Raw genomic sequence first — 24538 nt, 5'->3', positions numbered from 1 at the left:
ATACACAACATACACAACTTAAACCCACACTGTCCCTGCCTGGGTTCAGCCCTGCTGGCCAGGCACTGATGCCAGGCTCCTGCCAGAGCCAGCAAAAGCCTTCATTAGAAGCAAATGGCTCCATGCTCAGCAAAGACAGTTAACAGACATCCAGTACAGAAGCTCATAACCTACTTGCTTCTCACACCCAGCATTGTGGCACCCTTCCTGGGAATTGTTTTGGCAGTAGAATCTTACCTTGAAATTAATAAATTTGTAGAAAAATGTCAGTGCTGTATTGTTCAGCATAGTCATGAGCTGGTCTGTTCACTGCTTCTGGGTCCCAGAGCCAGCACCATCCTTTAGGAGGAGGGTGGAAGAGACAATAAGGAAGCAGGTTGTGAAACACAGAGGGTGGGAGGAAGAAAAAAGAAACCTTACTACATTTCAAAGCATTGTGCCTGCAGGGAAAGAAGGGAGGGCCCACAAGGACTCAAGTTCAGCCTTACATTTGGTCCAAGTTTGGTTCTCCTAAGACAAAAAGAAAGCCCTTTAAGAGAAGCTAGGCCAAGAAGTCTTTCTGCCCAAGCCTGTTTAGAGAAGGGTCATGTTTATTAAAATACAGGCAAAAAATAATTAAGCTTGCCACTCATCTGGCCATGCTGCGAGTGCAGTTCTAGAGCAGCTGTGCTAGCACCAGGGTGAGTCCTGGTGCCTGTGCTGCTGCCTAGGGCCTCAGCCTGGCCATGGTGGAACGGAGCTGGAGCGTCCCCTCTGCCCATGAGCCCGGGTACTGGCGCATCTTCTGCCACAGGTTCAGCTCCTCACCCGTGGAGTCCATCCAGTCCACAGCCTGCCCATTGCTCATGCCTTAGAGAAAGGAGATGGACACAAATTACAGCCTGTCTCTGCATGGGAAGAGCACCCCTGCAGCAGAGAGGCAGCCCCAGGCAAAAGAACTTGTCGAGGGGTTAAGGGAGGCCACACAGGGCGTCTCCCCCCACTGCAGCAGCCTTCCTCAGCCCCTCACCCCCAGAGCTCCTCACCGTTGCCCACACCCAGGCGAACACCGCCAAGGAAGTCATTGCTGGACAGAGGCTCCCGGTCCCAGACTGTCAGCTCCAGGCAGATGTGCTGCAGGTCCTCAGGGTTGATGCCATTGTAGACAAAGGTATGGTTGTAATGAGGGTTCAGGGTCTTCTTCACCACAGGCGTCTTCCTCTTGGAGGCCTTGTTTTTATGTGGCAGAAGGTAGCTGGGGAGGCATCCCCATTGGAGTTAGCAGTGTTACATGTACAGCTAACTTCTCCCTCAGAAACCAAAGTAGGTTGGTCTGATGTCTGCCTTGGAATACCCCCTCTTCCCCAGGCCCCGAGAAGATGGAATATGATGGTCTGGAAGGAGCTTGGTGTCCCCACCTCCCGAAAAGCAGCTCAGGGGGCTGCAAGCAGTCTGCATCCAGGAGATGCCAAGAACTAGCTGCCCTCACACCAGCACTGCCCAGGTCACAGCTGCTTGGTGACCCCTGAGAAGATGATCTGAGGGCAGCTCCTTGAGCAGCCAGTCCTGGCTCCCAGCTCTGAGCCTGGGAGAAGGGCCAGGCCTGCAGGAAGAGCACAGCCACCTCCCCAGCTCAGGGGACCCTTCTGCACAGTCTCCAAAGATGAGCAATGGGCCACAGCCCTCCTGGCCCTGGAGCAGCTCCTCTCAGCTGGCCAAAACCCAGGGAAATGTTCGCTACCAAGAACTCATCACTAGTAAGAGATAAGCAGACAGATGGACAGGGGATACAGATGAAGGATGCTTCCCACCCCCGCATCTCCACTGTGGTTCAGGATGTGCTCTGGGATGCAAGCAGGGAGCACAGAGCTTCCACTTGCATCTCCCTTGGCCTCCCACACTCCAGTACCTACACTCACCCCTTCACAAAGCTGTCTGATGTGCCCCCTGATTTGGCAGCTGTGAGGTTCTTGGCTTCTTTGATCCAGACCTGCAGCTCTCCACCTTCTCCTGCTTTGCCTGAGAAAAACCAAAACAAAAACAACATACCAAGATTTAACCAGTTTTCACTGCTGGGAATTTCCAGTGTGTCTGCAGAGGGCAGTGAATAACCCCAGGCTACACAGAGCTGTTGGAACTCACCCTTTCTGCCATTTCCAGCCCCAGGGTGTTTGGAAGATGGGATGTACTTCATGGAGACCACCAGCTCCCCCTTGTACTGAGGGAGGCCAGCAGCATCCACCCCAGTCTGCAAAGAGGCAATAGCTGGGTTAGTGCAGCACTGCTGGAGCAGCCACAGCAACAGCTAGGTCAACACACAGCCACTCCCCACACATGGCCCAAAGGTCTGGTTTCTGCTCGAGATGGCTCAGCCTGCACAACTGCCCACAGAAGCTTCTTTGGGATGGTACATCGCCTTAACCACATTCCTTAGGAAATCCTGTTTAGCTCAGCACCTGCAGGTTTGGACCCCAAGCAATGGAAAGGGCTGAGTCTGCAGCAGGAGCTCATCGAGAGAGCCAGACTCCCAAATAAATCCACAACAGCAGCATCTGCTGTTGCCATCCAGCTGCACAACATCCTCTCACTGCACTGTTTCTGCAGCCCACGACAGGATATCAAGTCCAATTTCCCCTATTTGTTTCCCTGAAGTTGGCTCCCGTTCTTTCTTATTGGGGGAGGGAGACAGGAAGAGCTGCAGTCTTGGAGCAATCAAGCACAGGATGAGAATACCTGACTGGGCAGGGACACATCCCACTGCATCACATAGGGGAATACACTGAGGAAAAAGGGAAGCTTGGCTCAAACCTAGATCTTTTCTACTACGGCAGCACAGCCATCCGATCTGGGCACAGGACACAAGATTTACAGCAGCTCCATCAAGACCCCTATGCCCCAGGCAGGCAGGGGCAGCGGGTCGGTACCTTGCCATGCAGCAGCAGGAATTCCTCCAGCTGGCTGTCAAAGTTCCAGGAGTCCATGGGGATCTCTGCCTCCCCCAGGAACGTGTTGCGGCCAAAGCGATCGTGGTGCCACACCGAGAACTGCAGCGTCCTCGCAAGCAGGAGGGATTTGTTGATCTCATACTGGAAAGAGGCAGACAGGAGACAGGTGAGCAGGCACACTGGGCTGAGCTCAGTGCTGCTGGAAGCATGTGCTATGAAGGTGGAGCCAACCTCAGAGTGCACCCAAGGCTCACGGCACACGGCCACCCCACTCCTTCCCACCGCAAGCAAAGCAGTGCCAGCCTGCAGAGCCTCAGGCTCCAGAGCTCAACAAACTGGCACACTAAGGCTCCTGTGGCAAACTGAGCCACAAGAGCCTGGAAAGCAGAGTGCACTTTCCAGTTCCCACTTCCCTCCTATCAGAGGAGATGGTACAGCAGGGCTCAGGACAGAAACCAGCCCTCCCCACAATCCTGTGCCAGATGCAGTGGTGACAGCAGCAGGAAGGGCAGTGAGAGTGCTGCTGCTGCCAGGGCCAGCCCTGCCTTATCTCTGCCTGCACAGCCGTGCTGCCCTGCAGCCCCAGTGGTAAGGAGCTTTCTCCAAGGAGAAACCAGCAGCTTCTGATCAGCAGGGGGATGGCACAAGAGCCAGGAATGCAGGCTGCACAGCATCCAGAGACATGGTAACACTGATAGCAGAGCAGTGACCCAGCCTGGAAATGTTTTACTCCAGCTTCCATGGCACAGTATCTAGATCTGCAACCAGCTCAGGATTTGGAGCCCATTCCCCCAGGCAGGGAGGGGAAGGCAGAACCCAGCAGGGCAGCTCAGCTCGTTGTGCTGCAGCCCCAGGCAGAGGGGAGCTGGCTGGCCTGACCTCTCCCAGCTCACCTTCAGCAGCTCATTGTACAGTGGGTTTACGGTGTTGCGTTTGATGGTTGTCTTGCGCTTCCCTTGCCGGGATTTGTCAGGCAGGAGGTAAGTCTTCACGTACCTAAGGGAGGAACAGGTAGAGCTCAAGCCCCCACAGACAACTCCAGACCTCCCACCCTACCAAGGGCCCCACTTACAGCTCCCACCTCCCTCGACACCACCAGCCTGTCCCTCACCACTTGCTGCCACCATTTTTCCCCCAGCACTCACGGGTTGGAACGCTTCTTGGCCTCGTCCCCGTAGGCCAGCTGCCGGCACTCCTTCACGTGGATGAACAACGTCTGCGTCTTCTGCTCGTAGCTCAGGGAGAAGGAGATTCCCCCAGTGACTGTGATGTTCCCGAAGTCACCAGCCTCACTGTAGATGCTGATCATGCTCCCCAGTGTGCTCTGCAAGGCACGGCTGGGCTGAGCTGGGCTGTTGCCAATCCCTCTTAGCCAGCCCTGCCTGGCTGGGGATAGTCACAGGTACCCCCACAGGCTCGCTTAACAACAGCTGGGCCTCTGGTTTTTAATCCCACTTCAAGGAATGAAACTCCCAGGGCCCTTCTCCATGGCTTGTGGAGCACGGCCAAGCTGAAGGACTCACCGAGGAGGTGCCACTGCGCATGCTGCCCCGTGCCACTCGCTGCCGATGGATCTCCACCAGGTTGTCAATGTCCTCCTCCTCCTCATCCTGCAACCAGAGAGAAACAGCTCACGTGGGAAGTGTGAGGCAGCATGGACAAGGCCAGCTTCAGCACCACCAAGGGTCTCACCAGCTCCATGGTGAGGCCGGGCACTGATTTGCTCCTGTCTCCCATGGAGCTGCTTTCACCCACAAAGTCCTCTGGGCGCAGGTCGATCACTGACTTGGTGTAGTCTGCACAGGAGGTTGTGGGATTAGCAGAGCACTGCTGCTCCATCACAGCACAGTGAGGACTGTCTATCCCCCAGGAAGCCCAACCTCTCACCTGCAGGTCTCACCACTCTCCGGGGGTTCTTCTTGAAGATGGCTTCATGCTCATTCACCAACGTGCTGCTTCGGCTGCCTGTGGGAATCTCCTAGGGAGAAGAAGCCCCATTCAGAGCAGAGCAGAGCAGAGAGGGCTCCAAGGGACTCCCAACACCCAGCCCCAGCCAGGCAGCAACACGTACCCGTCCGTTGGTGGCAGAGAGCACATTTCTGGAGGGCAGAGGAAGCGTCAGGCTGGCTGCCACGGGTCCTGCTGGTGCAGCAACCTGCTTTCCCTCTTTGATAGTGGTAGCTTTATCCAGAGAGTTCCTTCTACAGAGGACAGAAAAGCACTGTCTTGGGCTGGTACTTCAGCCAAAAGCAGCCAGGCCAGGAAACCAAGCTTTAGCTGGGAGCCACTCCTGCTGCAAGCTCCAAGGAGCCACATGAACAAACCTGGAGCAGAGGAGCTGCCCGCCCAGCATGAGGTTTCAGCCTGGAGAGCCAGCATCTCCCTCTTAAGACCAAGGCAGCAAACAGACACAACCAGCCTCAGACAGAAGCCTTGACCCTCTGCCAGTCCAGCACTGCACAGACAGCCTGCCCCAGCCTTCCCTACCTGCCCCCCCCAGCAGCAGGAGAAGGTCTGTAGCCATCCAGGCTCATGTTTTCCATGGACTCTGTGTCACTTTTGCCTTCCCGAGGGTCTGAAGTATCAGGAAACAAACTGCAGACAAACAAAACCACAAGCATGTCCTGCTTGGCAAGGAGGCCAGCAATCAGAGCAGAACAGCAGCTTCTCTCCCATCTCTAGCACCCAAATGGGCCATCAGGGACTCCCTCTCCAAACACAGAGTTCCTCCTCACCTGGGCACTTTCCGGGGCTCCTGGGGGCTCTTCTGCTGGGCTGCAGAGGAACCCCTGGGGTCACCAAGCTGTGCTTTCTGCAGGAGTGTCTGTCCCACTGTCTCCCTTTTGCTCGCTGAAAGCAGAAAGGACTTAGGAGGGGCACAGCCCAGCAGGGAAGCCCACAGTAGAGCCCAAGGGAAAAGCTGGAGCACCCCAGAGGGTCAGGGCTACTTTGTCCAAGGCTGCAGGAGGAGACACGGCTCCAGCACCTCCTGACCTGGCCCTACCTGCAGACCTGTGCCGCAGAGACAGCCGCACCATGTCGCTGCCCAGCCTGTTGGCAAAGCGGTTGATCCTCTGGTCGTAGAACCAGTCCCCCGTTGTCTTCTTCAGCTCCCTGTGGGACAGAGGGGCAGTGTGGAGCTGCCCATGGCACTGTGAACCAGTCAAGAGGAGCATGGATAGATGACACATCTGGGAGGTGGCTGAGCAGAGACTGTACCCTGGGCAGACAATGGGTCAATGACAGCATGGAGTGAGATGGGGGCTTTGCAGGGCAGGTGAAGCCAAGGAGAGGAAAGAAACCAGAGCTGCTTGAAATATGGGCTGAAGTCACATAATGGGGAGACAAGAACAAGGCGGGACAAAGGACAAGGCATGGCATGGCCTAGTTCTTCATCACCCAAACGAGGGTGCTCATCTTGGACAGTGGCACCAGGCTCAGAGCCTAGGGCTGGACTGCAGGGGTGGTCACAGGGCATCAGGCTGTGGTGAGCAGGAAGAAGGGGACAGAGGAGCACACAGAAGACCCGTGCCTCATATCCCCAGGCCCCATGTACTCACGCCTCCTTGGTGCAGACTTTGCAGCGCCAGGAGCTGTTGGGGCCGTAGGAGCGGCAGTCCCGGCACACCAAGTGGTTGCAGCCCCGGCACGTGTTGGCCTTGGGGCTGATGCGGCCCAGGCTCTGCTGGCAGCGGGCACAGGTCCGCTCACTGTAGCGCTGGCTGCTCCGCTTGGCCCCTTTGCGGCGGATCTCCAGCAGCTCATTCTTCAGACGCCTGCTCGGAGCCCAGCAGCGGGAGCGGTCAGAGCCAGAGCCCCGCGTAGAGCTCCCAGCCGGACCCAGCCCCTCTGAGCAAACCCCAGCCACACCTGATTCTCCTCTCCTCCGCTTTACGGAGCTCTTCGTCGCGCTGCAGGACCTGCAGGATCAAATCCTTCTCGACATCCGACAGGAAGGACAGATCCACAGCCTCCGACATCTCCCCGACCCCAAGCAGCCAGATGCGTCTGTACTGGGGGCAAGCAAAGCCCACGGCAGCGTCACAGCTCCGCACCGCTCCCTGCTCAGACCCTGCAGGGCTCACTGCCATCCCCACACCGCACTGCAGCCCCCAGGACAGCTCACAGCCTCATCCTACACTGCTACGTCCAACCCGCATTGCATTCTGCCCAGCACAGCTGCGCTCCCAGCCCCGCCAGCCCCCTGCAACGCACAGCTCTCGGCCTTTTTCCAGCAACCAGCTGGGGCATGGAAGCACAGGGACGGTGGCTGCAGAACCGGGAGCCGGCCCCAAAGACGGCAACCTCCGGCCCCACGCAGACAGGCAGAGGCTCGCAGGCCGTATGTAGGGCAGAGCAGGGCAGGGCACCTCGTGCTCCCAGCTCATCTCCCAGCACCACGGGCCGGCGGCACCGGTTCTGCTGGTCTGCGGGCAGCCGGCACCACCCGGCACCGGGACGGCTGTGCCGTGCGGCCCCGTGGCCAAGGGACATCGGCCGCTCTCCTGGGTTTCCGCAGCGGAAAGCCCCCCCTCCTAACCCCGCCGGGGAGGGCCCTTCCTGTCTGCGGAGCCGCAGCAGCGGGGTCGCTGCCGGGGCAGGCGACAGAGAAGGACCGGCACAGACAGCGCCGTCACGGTGTCAATAAGCCGCTCGGACCGCGCACGGAGCTGCGTGACTCCCCGCCCGCCGCCGCCTCCCGCTCCGCCGGCCGACCCCGCGTTTGCGTTCCCAGCGGATCTGAGCGCCCTCACGGCACGACCCGGCAAAGCCGTGGAGTCGAGGCAGAGCCGTGACAATTCCCGTGCACGGCCGAGCAAAGCCGGAGGGGTGCGAGCTCGGCGCTGCCGGACACACGGACGCGCAGTCCCACCGCCTGCACAGCCGTGCCGTGCCAGTGCCGGAGCCCGGGAGCACCCACTCACCGAGGGCCGCTCCCCAGCTCCCGGGAGTGCAGACCCGTAGCTGTGAGCCCCCCCTCGGCCGCAGCGCAACCCCAAAGTCCCGGTACCTGCAGCTGCTCCGGCCCCGCGCGTCCCAGAAACGCCGCACCTGCGCGGCCCCGCCCGACCCGACGGGGCGGCCCCACGGACGGGAGCGGACTCGCGGTTCGCTTTCCCCAACCCCGGCCCCGCTCCGTTCCCTCCTACCGCCTCCTCACAGCCCTCGCGGCGGCACGCCCCGGCTCTATTGACACACGGATTTATGAGGCTGTCCGCAAACAGCAGCCCCGGCCCCGGACGCAGCCGTGCCCGGAGCTCCGGGGTGCCCTCCCGGAGCCCTATCGGGGAAGGCGGCTCCTCCCAGAGAGCACACACGCGCTGCCACGGGGCCCATCGGCGCCGGCACTGCTGGGAACCGACGGGACGGCCCCAGGAGCGAGGATAAATAATGTAGCTCTGCCCCGATCCGCACTGCTCAGCCCTGCACCAACACGGGCACGTCCACGGCGCCGTGCTTCCTCTGAGCTGTCAGCGTCATGTTTGTATTTTCACTAGACGTGGGTTAGGGAGATGGGAAACATCTTTATTTTTCTGGGAAAAAAAAAAAAAAAAAGGTGAGAAGGAATGAATGGAGCCGAGCAAACTTGTTTTCAGCATTAAAAAAATAAACAAAACACCATCAGGGCCTGCACCTAAATGCACTGAAACAGAGCCCAGCACAGATGCTCAGGTTTATTCAGCCCTGCAGCTCTCTTCCATGTGAAAATGGGGCTGAAAGTACACATCCAAGGCAGTGTGATGTCCCTACACTGGGTGGCAGCAGGCAGAGCTGGGGTGGGACTGAGGGCACCCTCACCCCATCCTCTGCCATCATAGGATTCCTGTGCGGCTCAGCTGAGTACAACTCCCTTTGCATGACAGCCCTGGGAACGGTGCAGGGGCCTGGCTCACTGCTGGGCACTGCTGCCACCTGGGAACAAGGGATGTAAACCACATCCAATGGTAAAATGCAGACCTGGAGCCGTGCTGGGGCCCTGCAGCCCCAGCTAGGTGGGCGGTGTCGGGCGGCACTCCAGGTCCAAGACAATGTGATGCACATGGGGCGCGTAGGATTTCACCGCCTCGATGTGCAGGATACAGGTCTGCCATGGCTGGCCGTGCAGCTCTGCCAGCAGCCCCCTGATCCGTGCAGCAGCTGCCTCGGCCCAGCTCCACCACTCGGGCCTGATCCTGGCTGCCTGCACCTCCTGCCCACTGCTCCCCATCTCCTTGGAGCTCCGGTGCTCTTCATCCTCCTGCTCAGATCTGGATTCCTCTGGGGGTCTCTGCTCATCCTTCAGAACCAGAGGCATGGAGCGAGCCTCCACGTTGTGGTGGATGTGCAGCACACCTCCCGTGCCCTTCTTCAGGACACGGCAGGCCACGGGCCAGCCCTCCTCGGAGCTGGGGATAAGTCCCAGGTTCACCCGGTCAGCCACGTCCCGCAGCTGCAGCTGGGAGGAGGATGAGAATGGTGAGTGGGGCCCACAGGAGGGCACAGTGCCATGCGCAGGGTGCTGCCCACCTGCCTGCTGTCCCCAGCGTGGATCTGGCAGCGGTCCTGCACGCCATTCAGTGCCAGGTTCTTCCTCAGAGCCTCCAGGGCGTGGGGGTTCCACTCACAGGCGTGGGCAAAGGCAGCAGCTGCGTGAACCAGGTATGGTAGTGTGAAGTACCCGATCCCTGAGGACAGAGGAGGTGGCTGAGGAGAGGGCACAGGGTATGTACCCCCTGGGGTCAGCACTCTTCCCCAGAGGCAGCTCAGGATGTGGATTATATAGCTCTATGCATCTGCTCTGGGTCAGAACTACCCCAGGTATTGGGGAAATGTCTGCAAAATGGACTTTCATTTCTCTCTCATCCCATAAAACCAAAATTCATCTTAAAAAAATGTTTACAGAGAAACTTGACTATGGTCTGAGTTTAGCCATTAGTTCTGCCCTGTCCTGCTCTGCTCCCAGCCTATGCAAAAGTGTCAAGATTGGTGCTTGTTTTAACTCATCTAGAGCAGCTCTGTGAGTGTCACATTCCTTCTCTGTGGCACAAATGGGAAACACTGACTTCCCTACATACAGAACAGAGCTCTCCATGCACGGAAGCCTGCTGCTGTGTCCCCAGCCACTCACAGCAAAGGAGCAGACATGCCAGCTGCTCGCTTCAGTTAGCAATGGCTGGTTGCAGAAGCACATCACACCCAATATGACTAGGACATTGATGGGAGCTTTTCAGAAAGAACCTCCAAGTTCAAAAAGAGGACAGAGCTTTTCACTGATTGCAGACAGTTCCTGTGAGCAGCACTACGTACAGAGCAGCGCTCTGCACAGCCTGAGCACAAGGTTGTCCCAAGCATACAACATGGTCCAGGAGGGACAGCAGTGCCACGTTAGCTCAGGGCTTCCAGATGGGTCAGGAGCTCCAGGTCAGATCCCAGATCATTTTTCCAACCCAGTTCATTTTCCAGTGCAGAGTTAATGCTGTTTCACACCCATCTGGATGCCATCAGCACCTGCATCACTGCACCACCTCCCCTGCAGAACACCACCGCCACCTCCAAGGGCTGTTACCTGCATAGAGATCCACCAGCACCTCCCCAGAGCACTGCATCGAGGCCACTCGCAGCTTCTCCGTGATATTACCCGGGGAGAACATACACTTTGTCACATCAAAAGTGTACCTGGGGGACACCACCCATCCGGTGAGAGCAGCGCCTTCTCCTGCCTTCAACAGCCATGTCCCCCATCACTGCTCCTCCTACCGAATGCCATTATCCACATGCTCCACCCAGCTGTTGTGGCCCAGAATCAGGGTGACATTGGGGGAGCGCATCTTGTCTGGCAACACCCGTCCTCTCTTGGCCAGGCGCTGGGCACCCAGAGCTGAGGCGACTGTCTTCCAGAGCACGGAGCCTGCAATGCAGTCATGCTGGGAGCACTGGAAGAGGCCAGCAGCACCCAGGTGGCAGCCACGTGGGCAGCTCTGCTCTGCTCACCCAGCTTCGCCCACAGTGCAGCGCTGAAGCTGTCCTCGCTCAGCAGGACCAAGTCCCCATGCCGCTGCCAGGTGTGGGGCACATCGCGCTCCAGCTCTTCTGACCAGCTCTCTCCCAGTTCCTGCAGCAGCCGGCGCAGCTCACAGCGCAGCTTCTGGGCAGGTGGCTGCACGCTGGCAGCCTTCGAGGGGACAGGATCCTGCGGGAGGGACACGGTGAGTGAGGCCACCAGCCTGAGTCTGTGCCTGGGCGGCAATGTAGGGCCGTGCCCACCTGGATCCGGAGCATCCGGCAGGACAGCCCCTGCAGCTCGTTGTCCTGCAGCCACTGCTCTGCTGCCTTCCCCTCCAGCACGGGCAGGGCCACGCTGCCCCCTGGCACCTTCTGCAGCCGGTACCGGGCATCCAGGAGCTGGGCCTCTTCCAAACGCTGCCTGCAGGCCCAGGGCTGCCTCACACACTCCTTCCCCACTGCAGCCTCCCCATTCCCGCTGCAGCCAGAGCCCAGCGTGGGGACACCGCAGGGCCCCCCAGTCCCTCCCGGCTCACCTCAGCTGCTGGGCAAAGCGTGGCTCCGTGGCCAGCGCGGGGATGGAGCCATTCCCCGCAGCCATCGCGGAGGACGAAGGGACACGGACGGCCAACAGCAACGTGGCAGCTGTGTGCGCGACGTGGGGGTGCAGAGCTCGGAGGGGGCACAAGAGGCCCTACGGGATGGGAGATCCGAGGCGGGGGAGCACCGAGTGATGATTTGAGGGAGAGGGACGATAAAGAAGTGGGGGGACGTTAGTAATAGGGACACCCAGGAACGGGCGCCCTAATGGACGGGAGCACCGAGGGATGGCGGAGCCGGCGGGTGCTGCCTCCGCACCCCCGCTGCCCGGAGCCGCCCAGCAGCCGGCAAGCCCCGGGCTGCTCCCGCTCCAGGCCGCTCCCGCCCCGCCCGTCCCCCGGCCCTACCGCACGGGCCGCCGTTTCCGCCCGGACCGTTTTCCGGTGGCGCTCCGCGGAAGTGGGGGAGGGCGCCGCCGCGCGGTGACCGGAAGCGGCGGGCGGCATGGCGGGGCTGTCGGTGCGCGACCCGGCCGTGGACCGCTCCCTGCGCTCGGTTTTCGGTGAGGGCCGCGCGGTGGGGATGGGGGCGGCGGAGGGGTCGGCCCGGGCTGCCCGAGGAGCGGCTCTGCGGCTTCCCGCTCCCCGTGCCGCGGGCTGAGCGCTGCCATCTCTGTCCCGCAGTGGGGAACATCCCGTACGAGGCCACAGAGGAGCAGCTGAAGGACATTTTCTCCGAGGTCGGACCGGTGGTCAGCTTCAGGTGAGAGCAGCGCGGTCGTCCTCTCTGCCCTCCCGGCCTCCTCAGTCCGTGCGTGGTTGGAGCGGCCTTCAAATGGACGCGGCGAAGCCTGGGCACGCTTGGGACTGCGGCACTGCCGTGGGTTGGGGGGGTATGCGGGCCGCACGGCGACGTGAACGTGGGCACAGCCAGACCAGCTGCCTCACGGCATCCAGACTGCGCTCTGTTGAGAGCCGTGAGTGCGGAACAGGAGTGCTAGCATGCTGTGCAGAGATGTTTTCTCGCTTCCAGCTGCCCTCCGTGGTGATGGCTGTCCTCTTGCTGTGCAGATTGGTGTATGACAGGGAGACAGGAAAACCGAAGGGATATGGCTTCTGTGAGTACCAGGACCAGGAGACGGCCCTCAGTGCCATGCGGAACCTGAACGGACGGGAGTTCAGTGGGAGGGCCCTCCGTGTCGACAATGCAGCCAGCGAGAAGAACAAGGAGGAGCTGAAGAGTGAGTCTGAGCTGTGTGCCAGAGAATGCTGTTGCTGTAGTGGGCCTGGCCTTCCTGGCTTTGCGGTACATACCTGCTCTGTGAGGTTGGCCAACCTGGCCTGCTCCAGGTGACCCAGCAAGCAGCTTTGCAGACAGGATGTGTGCTGAGGTGGTTGTTCTCTCTCCTTCCAGATCTTCCTGCTTTTGCTGTCTCCCATTAATGGCATGGCATTCCCTTTCTGATGAGCAGTCAGTTCTAAACACCAGCTCACGATGCCTTTTGAGGTTGCTGCTTATATCAGAAACTCTGTTGCAGGCTTGGGCACAGGTGCACCCATCATAGAGTCACCTTATGGGGACCCTGTCAATCCTGAGGATGCCCCTGAGTCCATCAGCCGTGCAGTGGCCAGTCTGCCTCCTGAGCAGATGTTTGAGCTGATGAAGCAGATGAAGGTGAGTGAAGAAGGGAGCTATGCATAAGCACCCTCTGCCACTGCTACCTGTGCCCCTGCAGCCTGTGTCCTGCCTTGCTTGAGTGCTGATCTCTATGTGTATTCTCAGTTGTGTGTTCAGAACAGCCCCCAGGAAGCCAGGAACATGCTGCTGCAGAATCCCCAGCTGGCTTATGCCCTGCTCCAGGCCCAGGTGGTAATGAGGATCGTCGACCCAGAGATCGCCCTGGTTTGTCCCCCACTGTCTCGTTTGGGGCTGGCAGGATGTTGGCAGTGGCCTGTTGTGAAGTAGAGAGTGGAAGATAACTCTGTTCTTCTGCTTCTAGAAAATCCTGCATCGTCAGACCAGTGTTCCTCCCCTGATCCCAGGCAGCCAGCAGGCTGTGCCAGGACCTGGGCCAGGACCGGGTCCTGGGCCAGGGCCTAATGCCCAGCTGAACCCACAGAATACCCCATCATCCCAGCCACAACCCATAGTAAGAGCCTCTGGGACACATTTACCGTGCTGGGGAGCAGCAGGTTTCCCAGCTGGTTTCCCAGCTGAGCTGACAGGGCTTTGCTGATGCCTGGTTTCCCTCCTGCACAGGGTGGCATCCACGTAAATGGTGCTCCCCCTCTGATGCAGCCGCCGATGCAGGGAGGAGTGCCAGCCCCAGGACAGATGGCAGCTGCTGTACAGGGCCCTGGCCCCATGGCTCCAGGAGGTGAGTGCAAGGGTTTTGTCTGAGCCATGTCTAGGCTGTCCTGGGCATGTGGGTCCTGCAGGCAGCCCCACTGTACCCTCCCATGACCGTAGGACTGGGCCCCATGAGTGCATTTGTACTCTGTGCAGTGGTTGTGGCTGCTGTGAGTGGCAGTTCAGAAAGTTGGCTTATCTCCATGGGCAACCAACAGCGAGAAAATAAATCTCCACATGTTACCCTAGGAGCTGGGAGGGGGTAGGTATTTGGGGCCAAAGGAATTGATTGTGCAGGGTCAACCAGGAAGGGATCTTACCTCTGCTTTTTCCCCCTCAGGTGGATTGCAGCCGCAGGTCGGCATGCCTGGAGGAGGGCCTGTGCCATTGGAGCGTGGACAAGGTACAGCAGAGGTTTATGCCATGTGTCATGTGAACCTTGCTCCAGCAGGGGCCCAGGCTACAGGTTCTGAGCAATGCTGCACTGGGAGAGCCCCTGCCAGCTACCTGCAGCCTTGATGCTGCTGCATCTGGGTACACTGCAGCTCCTATAGCACTGAGCCACGTCTAGGTTTGTTCACTTAGGTGCAAGGCTGTGGTAACAGCTCTCCTGCATCCAGGGCTCCAGCCTGCGTGCCAGTTTGCTTCCAGCTTGTTCTACACTGCATTGTGCAGGTGTGTCCTGGAAGCCAGGAAAGTTGCAGTTCCACTGGGTGGGATGTGCCTGTGTTTTCTATCTCTCTGTGAGCCCGTGTCTGTCCCTGTGCTTGTGCAGGCAGGCAGAGCTTGCTCTTCTCCAGTCCCTGCCTTGCTGCATTGCTGCCTGGATGCTGGGGAGCAGCTACTCTGCTGCAGTGTCTGCCTGTGTCTCCCTGCGCTTTCTGTGCCAAGCCCAGCAGAGGGAGCTGGGTCTTCGCTTTTGTTTGTGATAGTGAGTGCGAGGCTTGGCAGGGAGTTCTGCAACGGGCTGTTGCTTGGCCCTCACTCCCTCTGCAGGCACGGTCTGTGCAGCCCAGCCCTGGCGCTGGATTCCTCACCATTCAGCACTGAGCAGCTGCCCCATGGTTAGCACAACCAAGGCGAGGTGTTCCTGTTCTTCCAGTAGTAAGGCACTGCAGGGCTCTGACATCTCTGTCATCTAGATTTGTATCTCAGGTCTTGTGTCATCAGAATTGCAAACCTGTTCTGAGTTCTTCTACTTTTAGGTGTCTTAAAGGAAACTGAGTGTCATTTTTCCTCCGGGTGGGCACCATTGTCCCAAGAGCAAACCTGCAGTTCTTGGTGGTTTCACTGATGTTCAGATGGTTTTGATGAGCAGACAGAAAACCAGCACTGGGGAGTGCCCAAGGCAGCTGCAGGCAGGGGCAGGAGCTGACTCGCTGTGGGCCACAGCATGGCCCTGCAGCATGCCAATTCTCTTTGCAGAGCTTCTTGGCATGGTTCACTCTGCTCCATGCATGTTTACAGAGTGAGTGAAGGAAGGGCCGTGCCCAGCCTGGCGCTTCGTGCCGAGCTGGCTTCCATATCTGTGGTGGCAGAGGTGGTGTTGGTGGACATGGCTGATACAGCCAGACTGGCAGCAGGCAGCATCTTCTCAGTAGGAGTCCTGGGGGATGCTGGGGAGCAGAGATGGTTCTACAGGCTGAGACAGCACCGTCCCCAAGGCTGCATGCATGCGTGCATACACTATTTACGTGTCTGCTCTTCTCCCTCTTTTCCTGCTGCTTGCCCAGGGACCCTGCAGCTCTCGCCCGTGGGACCTGCCAGGCCTGCGTCTATCGAACGCGTTCAAGGTATCGCAGCGCTTGCCTGCTCCATGTTGTCATGGAGCTCGTTGTGCAGTGTGTGGAGAGCTGCTGTCACCACACTGTGCTCAGGGCTGGGGACTGGCATCACTCTGTGTAGCCTGGCAGGGTTAGGCAGGATTTGCTGTGGGTGCAGGAGAGGAGAACGAGCTAATGCCGTGCAGAGAGTCACCAGTGGAAGCAAGCACCTGTATGAAGAGGGTCTTCACCTAGCATCCAGTCCCCTTAGGCACTTTCTTGCCAGGAGCTTTCCAGGTCTTGCTTTGTTCCTGGTCTCACATTGGCCCATGCTCTTAGGGATTGCCAAGGGGCACCTATGTTCTGTTTGAGCACTTGGTTTTATAAGGAGCCTGAGATAGAACCAGAGGGGGAAACAGATTGATGTAACGAGCACCTAGGGAAGGGGCTTCTGTGCTCTCTGGCCTTATTCAAGGGGCTGCTCCCCCAGCAGTCAGCACAGCCCACTCGCCTGTGTTGGGGAGCAGAGAGGCAGTGCACATCCCAGCCCCAAGGGTGCTGGGGGACAGTCTCAGCACAGCACTGGTTGTATAGGTCCTCACAAGTTCTTGTATGTCTCCCTGGCAGTGCCCATGCCAGACCCGAGGGCCCCTATGCAGCGTGGACCTCTACCTGCTAGTGGCCCGCCGCCCCGAGGCCTTTTGGGAGATGCCCCGAATGACCCTCGTGGAGGGACCCTGCTCTCAGTCACTGGAGATGTGGAGCCCAGGTGAGGGGAGAGGGAAGGAGAGGAGCCCCTTGCACTGTTCCCTGCCCAGGGGTGACCTCACCGAGGACAGGGATGGCACGAGCCTTCCGGGAGTCACTGCTGCCTGGTTGGAGGCCTGTGTGCTGCCAGCCGTGGGGACCAGTCCCCTTCCCCAGTGATGGGGCATCCCCAGGGTGCTATCAGCAGCCCTGTGACATGGGACCAACAGCATTCATCCCTGTTCAAGCCTTGCCAGTGGCCGGCTTTGGGGGCAATCCCAATGCTCTGCCCAGACCGTGCCGAGCCAGTGTCTGATTTACACTCTCGCTTTTTCTCCTCCTCCTGCTTTGCTCTCCTCGTCTCTCTGCATCAGAGGTTACCTTGGGCCGCCCCACCAAGGAGCCCCTATGCATCATATGCCTGGCCACGATAGCCGTGGCCCCCCCCATGAGATGAGGGGTGGACCTATGGGAGAACCCCGACCACTGATGGGAGAGCCACGGGGGCCTTTGATGGACGCTCGAGGTGAGAGAGGGGGCATGAAATAATGGGTGGCTTAATGCATGCAGATGGAGGGTCAGAGTGGAGCTCGCTGCCTCAGCTCAAGACATAAAAATGGGTTTGGGCAATGAATTGAACCTAAGGCATGAGGGACAGTCCCTCAGGTTAAGGGGCTTCCTCTGGGCATGTCTCCTTTTCCCTGGCCCTATTATTTATTCCTGGCATTTGCCAGCTTCCCAGCAGAGAAGGCAGTGGGCTCCCTCCCTTAGCCCCATGGCGCTGCTCCCTTCTACAGCTTGCCTTGTTCTTCCTCTGCAGTTGGAAGAGATCCCCGAGGGCTGGAGCCGCGAGGATTGGAGCCACGAGGGCTGGAGCCCCGGGTGATGGAGGCACGGGGCCTGGAGCCGAGGGGCATGGAGCCACGGGTCCTGGAGCCACGAGTGCTCGAAGCCAGGGCCATGGAGGCCAGGGTCATGGAGTCCCGAGGCCTGGAGCCTCGAGGGCCTGGTCCTAACCCACGTGGCCCAATGCCTGGGGGCATACAGGGTCCTGGACCGCTTAATATGGGAGCCAGCGGCCCACAGGGGCCCCGCCAGGTACAGCTCTGTGTGGCTGACTGTGCACTGATGGTGTCTTGTGGATTGGGGCGGTGAGGGGTGTGCATGTGATAGCTGGAGGTGGAAGGCTCCCTGCAGGGCAGTGTGTCCTGAAAGTACAAAGCCTGCTTTATGTTCTTGTATCGATATGGCTGAGTCCAGAGACCCCTCAGTCTTTATCCCCTCTCTTGTGTCCGTCCATAGGTTCCTAACATGGCAGGGGCTGGCATGCAAGGAGGGGGCATTCCTGGGGCAGGGGTCCAGGGAGCTGGTCAGCCCGGAGGCTTTAGTCCTGGACAGAGCCAGGTCACCCCCCAGGATCATGAAAAGGTGAGTGAACAAGTGGGAAGGGATTGGACAGTGTGAGTAACACTTTCTACGTGCCTTACCATGGCAGAGGACAGCAGTGCTTCAGTGAACTTGTTTTCTTTCCTGCTGCATTTGGAGTGGGAGGTTATTCTACCCTACTCTGTCAGAGTGTGTGCAGCTCCGTGGTCTTGCTGCAGAGGAAACTCAATGCATCCAACACCCCTTTCCTGGCTGTAGTAACCCATGGCTGTGCTGGCAGAGAGCATTTCTGACTCTCCCTTCTCTCCGCAGGCGGCCCTGATCATGCAGGTTCTGCAGCTGACAGCAGACCAGATTGCCATGCTGCCCCCAGAGCAACGGCAAAGCATCCTTATTCTGAAGGAGCAAATCCAGAAATCCACAGGGGCACCCTGACAGGTCATGTCCTGAAGCCTGTGCCTGCTCCCCTGCAGTGAATCAGAGAGCTGTTCAGTGCAGGGCAGCCCAGCTTTTCTTCTCCGTGTTCCCTTCCCTCCCCGTCCTTCTCACAGGCCTGGCAGGCGTGTGATGGGCAGGGAAGGTGTTCCATGGCAGCCATTTCCTGTTGTCTGAGTTGATGCTGCATTTAGGGAGAGGTTTCTCCTTGCCATCCCCAACACTTTCCCTCCCAGTTCATTCCTTTTTCTGTGTGTATATTTTATGATGTTTGAAATAAAGTGGGAGGAGGGTTTGAGTAAAGCCGTGTCTCAGGCAGCTTTTTATGGTCCCTCATAGTCAGGACTGCTGGAAACTACCTGGCCTGGCTCCTTCCTACTCTGAACCTCTCATGTTTGTCTCCCTTTTCCCAGCAACAGGGGGGCAGGAGCTACTGCTGGGATTTCTTGTTCACTGGGAATGTGGTAGAAAGCACCCTGGGGTGGTGGGCTGAGCAGGGTCAGCACATGGAGGGAGGCACTCACAGCAGCCTGCAGGAAACTGAAACTGTCACCTGGGGAGACCGATGGGGTATCAAGCTTGGGCAGCAAGTGTTGGGGCTGAGGACACTCTGGAGGATTGTTGAGCTTCCCGGGTACTTTCTGTATTTTCACCCAGGGAAGGTGTCTGGCTGGTGACAGCAGCCCATGGGCCAGGAGACAGCAGTGGGTGCCCCATGGTGCAAGCCAGCCTGGCTGTGCCATCCTCTAGGGCATGACAGGGAGCTCAGCTTTCTTTCCCTGTCAACAAGAGCAGAAGGGCTCCATATCCAATTGCTGTATCACTTACCACACCTGCCTGCCCTGGGAGGGTGTTTTTCTCCTCCTCTGTGCATAGGCTTGAGCAGAATTTGTTATCTTTGTGCTTGAAAGTCTGCCTGTGTTGCTGGTTTGTGCCTGGTGGTTGGTGCATGCTTGGCTCTTTGGTGCCTGTGAGCCTCTGTGGAGGGGAGAGGAGTGGCAGGCAGCCAGCCCCACCAGCCTACACTTCACCCCACAGGGTTTATTGCCTTGTTATTGCAGCCCAGTAAAGGGGGGCAAACAGTGGGTTTCCTTCACACCTGCACTGACTGAGGTGCCACCCATGGCTTTTATTGCAAAGGAAAACAAGTTTAATTTACTGTTTTATGGAGAGAGCCGTTTAAATCTGGAGGGGTGTGTTTGGCCCTTGGTGCCCAGGTGCCATGTCTGACCCCACCATCCTGCCCAGCCTGCTGGGCTCCCCTTGCCTCCTGCTGCTTTGCACCTCAGTGCTGCTCCGGTACCATCCTAGTGCATTTCCCATGTGGGGCTGTGCTGAGAGCTGAGCCCATTTCCCCTCACAGGGACCCTTTGTAGGGTCAAGGAGGCAGCAGTCTCTGAACCTAGTTTCTCCTTATGAAGGATGATCTCACTGTCTGCCTGGTTCTGATGCTGCTTTTCAGCTGATGCTCATTCCAGGCAGAGTTGCTTCAAAAAGGGAAGTGAGAGCAGTAGGTTGGACCACTGCCCGTGGTCCCAGCCCGGCTCCTGCTTAGAAGTTCTCCTTGTTAAAGTAGAATTTGACCTTTCTGGGGTCCAAGCTGGAGTGCTGATGACATGATCTCTGTAGGTCCTTTGCCAGTGCCTCCGGCCCACACAGGAACACACCGACCACCGACCTGCACGCAGCGAGGGGCTGTGGGTGCTGGTGACCAGGGGAGTCCTCCTGGCATTGACACCCCAAGGCCCTCATATCTCACCTGGGGTGGGCTGTGGCCACCGCTGAGAACTCAATGTCCCACCTGGGCCGCCCGAAGATGGTTTTATGCCTCAGGCCCGTCACCGTGTCTGTGACCATGTCGAAGTGGAGCGCTGCGTTGTTGGCCTGGGCAGAGCAAGGAGAGTGAGGACCTCAGCCACCACCACTCCCTCGCAGCCGTGCCCACCCACAGCCAACTCACAATGCTGGTGTTCCAGCCGGTGAGGAAGAGCCGGTAGGTGAGGAAGTCTGCCTTGCCAGACTCAGCCATCTTTTGCTCCAGCGAGGCGAGCAGGTCATTGAACCAGGCGAAGGCATCCGTGTCTCGGCAGAGCCAGTAGAAATAGATCTGGGATGTAATGGCATGGGGAAGAAGTTTTACTCAAGGTGGAGCAGGGGAAGGGTGTGAAGTTGAGAATGGGGAAGCCAAGCGCTTCTGAACAGGGAGAAACCCACGGTATGGGGCCAGCAGGTCCCATGGGGCACCCAGTACCTTCTTGGTCTTGAGAGTCTGGTCATTCTGCTGGAACCTGTACCAGATGGACTTGAGGATGGAGGCGAAGGGGGTGACACCAATGCCTGCTCCCACCAGCATGGCCACCTCGTACCGGAACACGTCTTCGCTGGCCGTGCCGAAGGGGCCATCCACTTTGATCCTGGCCAAGGGAGGGCCTGGGTAAGAGGCACAGCCTCCCCAACCCCTGGGGTGCTCCGTTGGAGAGCTCCCCAGGCTACCTGGGCATCTCTAGCTTCTGCTGCTGGAAGGTGTCAATGATGCGCTCCGTCCAGTCCCCAGCTGCCCGGATATGGATGGAGAAGAAATCCTCCTCAGGCGCAGAGGTGAGGGTGAAGGGGTGCCACTCCAGCAGGGAGACAGCGGGGCAGTTGACGAAGATGTACTGCCCCACTTCCATGCGGAAGCCCTTCTTCTGCATCTGGAGCTCCAGCACTTTAGCAGGGTGCATGACCACCTGCGAGGAGGGCAGCAGTGCTCAGTGCCCCACGTGGCTCAGCTGCCTGTGTGAGGGTTATGCAGCAGCCCCTGCCCTCCTCCACGCAACCACCCCCTCCCCCCCACATACCTTGGTGACCACCACCTTCTGCTTTGAGCGCCAGACCCTCAGGATCCGCTCAAAGATGTAGAGGATGACGGGAGCCAGAACCCACTTCCAGGACTGTGGGGTGGAGGGAAGCACAGGGTTGGAGCCCCCCAGGCCATGAACTCCCCTGATGGGAGTATGCAAGGGCCCAGATTCCTGCAGCCCCACTCCCACCCCTACCTCTGCGGGGATGCTGCCGAACTCAGGGTCTTTGCAGCACCCCTCTCTGCACTCCTTGGGCTTGTGCACCAGGAACTCAGCGCAGCGCTGCGGGTGCACCTCCTTCATGCTCTCCTCCGTCTGCCCACGCACCAGCCCGCTGTGGGGAGGCAGGGTGAGCATGGGGCCCCCTCCCACTTCACCTGAGGACTGCATCCAGGTCCTCCTGGGGCAGATGCGGCCACCACAATGGCAAGCTGTGGCCGTTGCCCCTTGTTCTGCTGCTCTGGGAGCCTTTGGGAGGGGCCTTACGCGACGCCATGGATGACGAGGCCGATGAAGTAGACGATGAAGAGGTGGTGTGTGTACCAGAAGACTTCGAAGTAGTTCCTGCGGATGAACTCAGTGGAGGATGTGACCATGAGGATGAGCGCCAGAGTGATGATGACCCCGGTCAGCCCTGGGATGGTGGTGAAGGCCACGTACTCGACGGTCTGCAGAGGTGGGAGGAGGATGGGGTCAGGGTGGCCATGGGGCAGGGGGCTGGCAGCCGTGAACCCAATGCTCACCGTTTGGTTGGAATGGATGGGGTTCAGCCACTTGTTGCTGTCCTGCAGGTGCATCTTGGAGAGGACAGCATGCAGGCTGCCATCGTTGGCCTGCTGGCTGTGGTTGTAGCGCTCCAGGTTGAAGAGGTGGGCAATGGTGTGCACGGCTGTGCAGGGGAACAGGCGGTCACCTGCTGTCACCCCACAGGGCTCAGGGGGAAACACGTGGTGAGCAGCAGGGTGCTGTGCTACCTGTGAACAGGGCCAGTGCGTAGGCCACCAGCTTGTGGAATGTGAGGTTGTGGTCGAGCTGCTTGCGCAACGTCCTCCTGCAGCACTGCAAAGAGAGGTGTAGGGTTGGGATGGGAGCAGGGATGGGGACAGCCATGCTGTGGGGCTGCCCACGGGCACTCACCGAGCAGCTCCCACGCAGGAAGGAGAGCAGGTTGCGGCAGACAGGCAGCAGGATCAGCATGCTGTTGAAGTTGAGGCACTTGGCCGATGCCCGGGCCCACGCCAAGGCAGACTGAGGAGATGAGATGGGGATGAGGTGAGTATCACTGTGCCAGGGACAAGGTGCACCTGCCTGCAGGCTGGGTGCCCCAGGATGGGATGGGATCAAACAGTGCTGAGCAGGGACCGAGCAGTCTGGGCTGGGGCTGTGGGATGGGTGTTGTTAAGGAGTGATGCTGGGATGCGAGCAGAGACCAAGGCAGGGACTGGGATGGAGCAGGGGTGGAGTGGAAGAGGACAGGATAAGGAACAGCTCTGGGGTGCTATAGTTCCTGTCTTGCTGCAGCCCAGCCAGGAGGGCTGTAGGGCAGGCAGGGTGCTGCCGAGAGCTCCTTACCCCAAGGATGGCCCTGGTGTAGAAGTACCGCTCATCCCGGTCGAAGAACAGAAAGTAGTACGTGAAGAGGAAGATATTAATGCCCAGCCAGGCTGCCTGTGGAGGAACCAAGGGCTGTGAGGATGCTCAGCCCCACGACCCCTCACCCTGCAGCACACAGCTGCTGGCACAGAGGGCATCAGTGCATCCCATTCCACTCCCTTACTCCTGAGGCATCATGAGCGAGATGGGACGTGGGGACAAAGGTGGGAAGGAGTGCTGCAAAATAACTGTCCTGTCACTCACATCCTTCTGCATGCACAAGGAATGAGGAAAAGACAGAGGAAATATCTGCTGCTGAGAAAGGGATGGGCCTGGGGCAGACACCGAGTGGGAAAGGTCTGGGAGGAGGAAATGTTGCAGGGATGCAGCTGCCTGCCCTCACCATGCTGCCTGCCCTGCAGCCCAGCCCTGCTCCCCTGCATCGCTCTGCACTGCACTGGAGCAGCATCATTAGTTCACAATTTTGCAGAGCTTCCAGAACCACTCTGCCCCAAGTTCAATTTTTCTTTAATTTCTCTTCAAGTTTTCTTTTTCTTTTTACATTTCTTTAACAATGTAAAAAATGAAAATATCCCAATTTTCTGCCACCCCCCACACACACACCACCCTCCCCTTTTCCCAAGCATCGCAGCCTGCTGCTGTAACAGCGATGCTGTGGGTGCTGCAGCTCCTCCAGCACTGAGCAGCTCCATGGGAGGAGAAAACCCGAGTGGGTCCACAGCAGCAGAGTGGAGCAGCAGCAGTTTCAAGTTTTGCACTCTCCATCCGTGAGTTTTGGATGCCACAGGAAGGGATGAACAGCTTCTCTACCCCACTGTGGGGGATTGGGGATTTGAGACATTCAGGTTGTGACTGGGAAGAGGCAGTCAAGGCAGAAATAATCCCCGAGCACTGGGGCCCACCCTTCAGACCAGGAGTCCTTACATGAGATCCACAGCCACCACTCGGGGCTGTACCCATCACTCATACAGAGGAGTTATTTATCCCTCCGTGGATGGCAGAGCCAGGACAGCACCCCACTCCCCCCAGAGCCCTCCAGCACCCCGAGCCCCACGCACTCACAAGGACGGCGGCCGAGAACCAGTGGTTGACCAGCCAGTTGCCCATGCTGCGATGTCCCCGTCCGTCCCGCACCAAGTGCCGCCCGCTGCCGCCTGCCCTCGTTTTATGAACGGCCCCGACCCTGGGAAGGGCGCTGCGGGGACTTTCCCCCACGGTGTCTTGGAGGAAATTCCGCGTGGTTTCAAAGGCTCCTTCCAGGAATGCCGGCTGTGCCCTGAGCCGCAGCCCCGACGGCAAGGCGTGGTGCTGGGGAGCCTGGGCGTGAGGGGTCCCACGGGGTCCCAGGTGGCGGTGGCACCGCAGGGAGGGGGAACCTCAGGGCATGGCCCTGCTCCTCCCCTTCCCCTGTAGCGCTTAGGGACAAAGCGTGCTTTTTTTAAGGTAGAAACTTCCTGGTGGCAGGAAATAGCAGAGGGCTCTACTCGGCCAATACAACCCTCCCTGGCCTCCCCTGATTACTTTCCTTAAGAAAAATTGCAGAAGACAGGCATCCCGGTGCCAGGAGCCAACCAGGGCTCAGCACACCAGGGCAGCGTGTTCCAGCTGCACACCCAGTGATGCTGAGCACCCTAATTAGCAGCGACAGCCCTATAAGTGGGGGTCACACTGCAGGAGGATCGTGAGCTCTGTGATGTCCAGCACCACAGCACCCGTGCACTGTGCCAGCATGGCAGCCAGCACCTGGTGTCCAGAGGAACAGGTTGGGCAGGATCACTCTGTGCCACAGCTAGGGTCACTGCTAGCTGACAGCCAGAGCTATGCTGGCAGAGCAGCAGGATGAGGCCCGCAGCCTCCCTGCCCCTTATCAGCTCCATCGTGGCAAATGCAAGCCTGCAACAGCTTGGAAGGATTGGGTTGTGCTGCTGAGCCTGCACTGCAGTCCCTGGCTCTG

At 58.9% G+C, this 24538-nt stretch overlaps 4 protein-coding genes across 9 annotated transcripts; 1 reads left to right on the top strand and 3 right to left on the bottom strand.

The window, feature by feature from the left end:
* Positions 1-578: 578 nt before the first annotated feature.
* Positions 579-8243, bottom strand: SYTL4 (synaptotagmin like 4). Of its 2 annotated transcripts, XM_065729481.1 has the most exons (17): positions 7936-8243; positions 6795-6937; positions 6485-6700; positions 5929-6038; positions 5660-5774; positions 5412-5519; positions 4996-5125; positions 4812-4902; positions 4617-4720; positions 4448-4534; positions 4070-4248; positions 3818-3920; positions 2904-3065; positions 2122-2227; positions 1899-1998; positions 1026-1234; positions 579-849 (listed from the first exon to the last, which is right to left on the bottom strand). In XM_065729481.1, the coding sequence occupies exons 2-17, from the start codon at positions 6902-6904 to the stop codon at positions 707-709; spliced, it is 2073 nt and encodes a 690-aa protein (XP_065585553.1). In that variant the 5' UTR covers positions 6905-6937; positions 7936-8243; the 3' UTR covers positions 579-706. The 2 variants fall into 2 exon arrangements, with proteins under 2 accessions (XP_065585553.1, XP_065585552.1); XM_065729480.1 differs by lacking the exon at positions 7936-8243 and having other exon boundaries at positions 6795-7028.
* A 186-nt stretch (positions 8244-8429) lies between these two features.
* On the bottom strand, positions 8430-11581 carry TRMT12 (tRNA methyltransferase 12 homolog). Of its 2 annotated transcripts, none has more exons than XM_065729478.1 (7): positions 11444-11581; positions 11169-11328; positions 10896-11094; positions 10662-10812; positions 10471-10580; positions 9432-9589; positions 8430-9360 (listed from the first exon to the last, which is right to left on the bottom strand). In XM_065729478.1, the coding sequence occupies exons 1-7, from the start codon at positions 11506-11508 to the stop codon at positions 8914-8916; spliced, it is 1290 nt and encodes a 429-aa protein (XP_065585550.1). In that variant the 5' UTR covers positions 11509-11581; the 3' UTR covers positions 8430-8913. The 2 variants fall into 2 exon arrangements, with proteins under 2 accessions (XP_065585550.1, XP_065585551.1); XM_065729479.1 differs by having other exon boundaries at positions 9432-9550.
* A 353-nt stretch (positions 11582-11934) lies between these two features.
* Positions 11935-18430, top strand: CSTF2 (cleavage stimulation factor subunit 2). Of its 3 annotated transcripts, XM_065729475.1 has the most exons (14): positions 11935-12009; positions 12131-12209; positions 12518-12687; positions 12985-13121; positions 13230-13349; positions 13447-13596; positions 13707-13824; positions 14137-14199; positions 15530-15589; positions 16187-16328; positions 16681-16832; positions 17127-17404; positions 17609-17734; positions 18005-18430. In XM_065729475.1, exons 1-14 carry the CDS (start codon positions 11952-11954, stop codon positions 18125-18127), a joined length of 1776 nt encoding a protein of 591 aa, XP_065585547.1. In that variant the 5' UTR covers positions 11935-11951; the 3' UTR covers positions 18128-18430. The 3 variants fall into 3 exon arrangements, with proteins under 3 accessions (XP_065585547.1, XP_065585548.1, XP_065585549.1); XM_065729476.1 differs by lacking the exon at positions 15530-15589; XM_065729477.1 differs by lacking the exons at positions 15530-15589; positions 16187-16328; positions 16681-16832.
* A 760-nt stretch (positions 18431-19190) lies between these two features.
* On the bottom strand, positions 19191-24369 carry NOX1 (NADPH oxidase 1). 2 transcript variants are annotated; one of them, XM_065729474.1, is made up of 13 exons: positions 23647-24369; positions 22543-22638; positions 22108-22218; positions 21945-22029; positions 21714-21859; positions 21457-21638; positions 21166-21304; positions 20968-21060; positions 20621-20856; positions 20379-20541; positions 20088-20234; positions 19887-20011; positions 19192-19805 (listed from the first exon to the last, which is right to left on the bottom strand). In XM_065729474.1, exons 1-13 carry the CDS (start codon positions 23689-23691, stop codon positions 19679-19681), a joined length of 1695 nt encoding a protein of 564 aa, XP_065585546.1. In that variant the 5' UTR covers positions 23692-24369; the 3' UTR covers positions 19192-19678. The 2 variants fall into 2 exon arrangements, with proteins under 2 accessions (XP_065585545.1, XP_065585546.1); XM_065729473.1 differs by having other exon boundaries at positions 19191-19805; positions 21457-21859.
* Positions 24370-24538: the final 169 nt, after the last annotated feature.

This window comes from Cyrtonyx montezumae, unplaced genomic scaffold (assembly GCF_038088225.1).
Source record: "Cyrtonyx montezumae isolate F1298 unplaced genomic scaffold, pur_monq_1.0 scaffold_11, whole genome shotgun sequence".
NCBI lineage: Eukaryota > Metazoa > Chordata > Aves > Galliformes > Odontophoridae > Cyrtonyx > Cyrtonyx montezumae.
The sequence above is the reverse complement of the archived record's forward strand: the minus strand, read 5'-3'. Positions and strand labels throughout refer to the sequence as shown.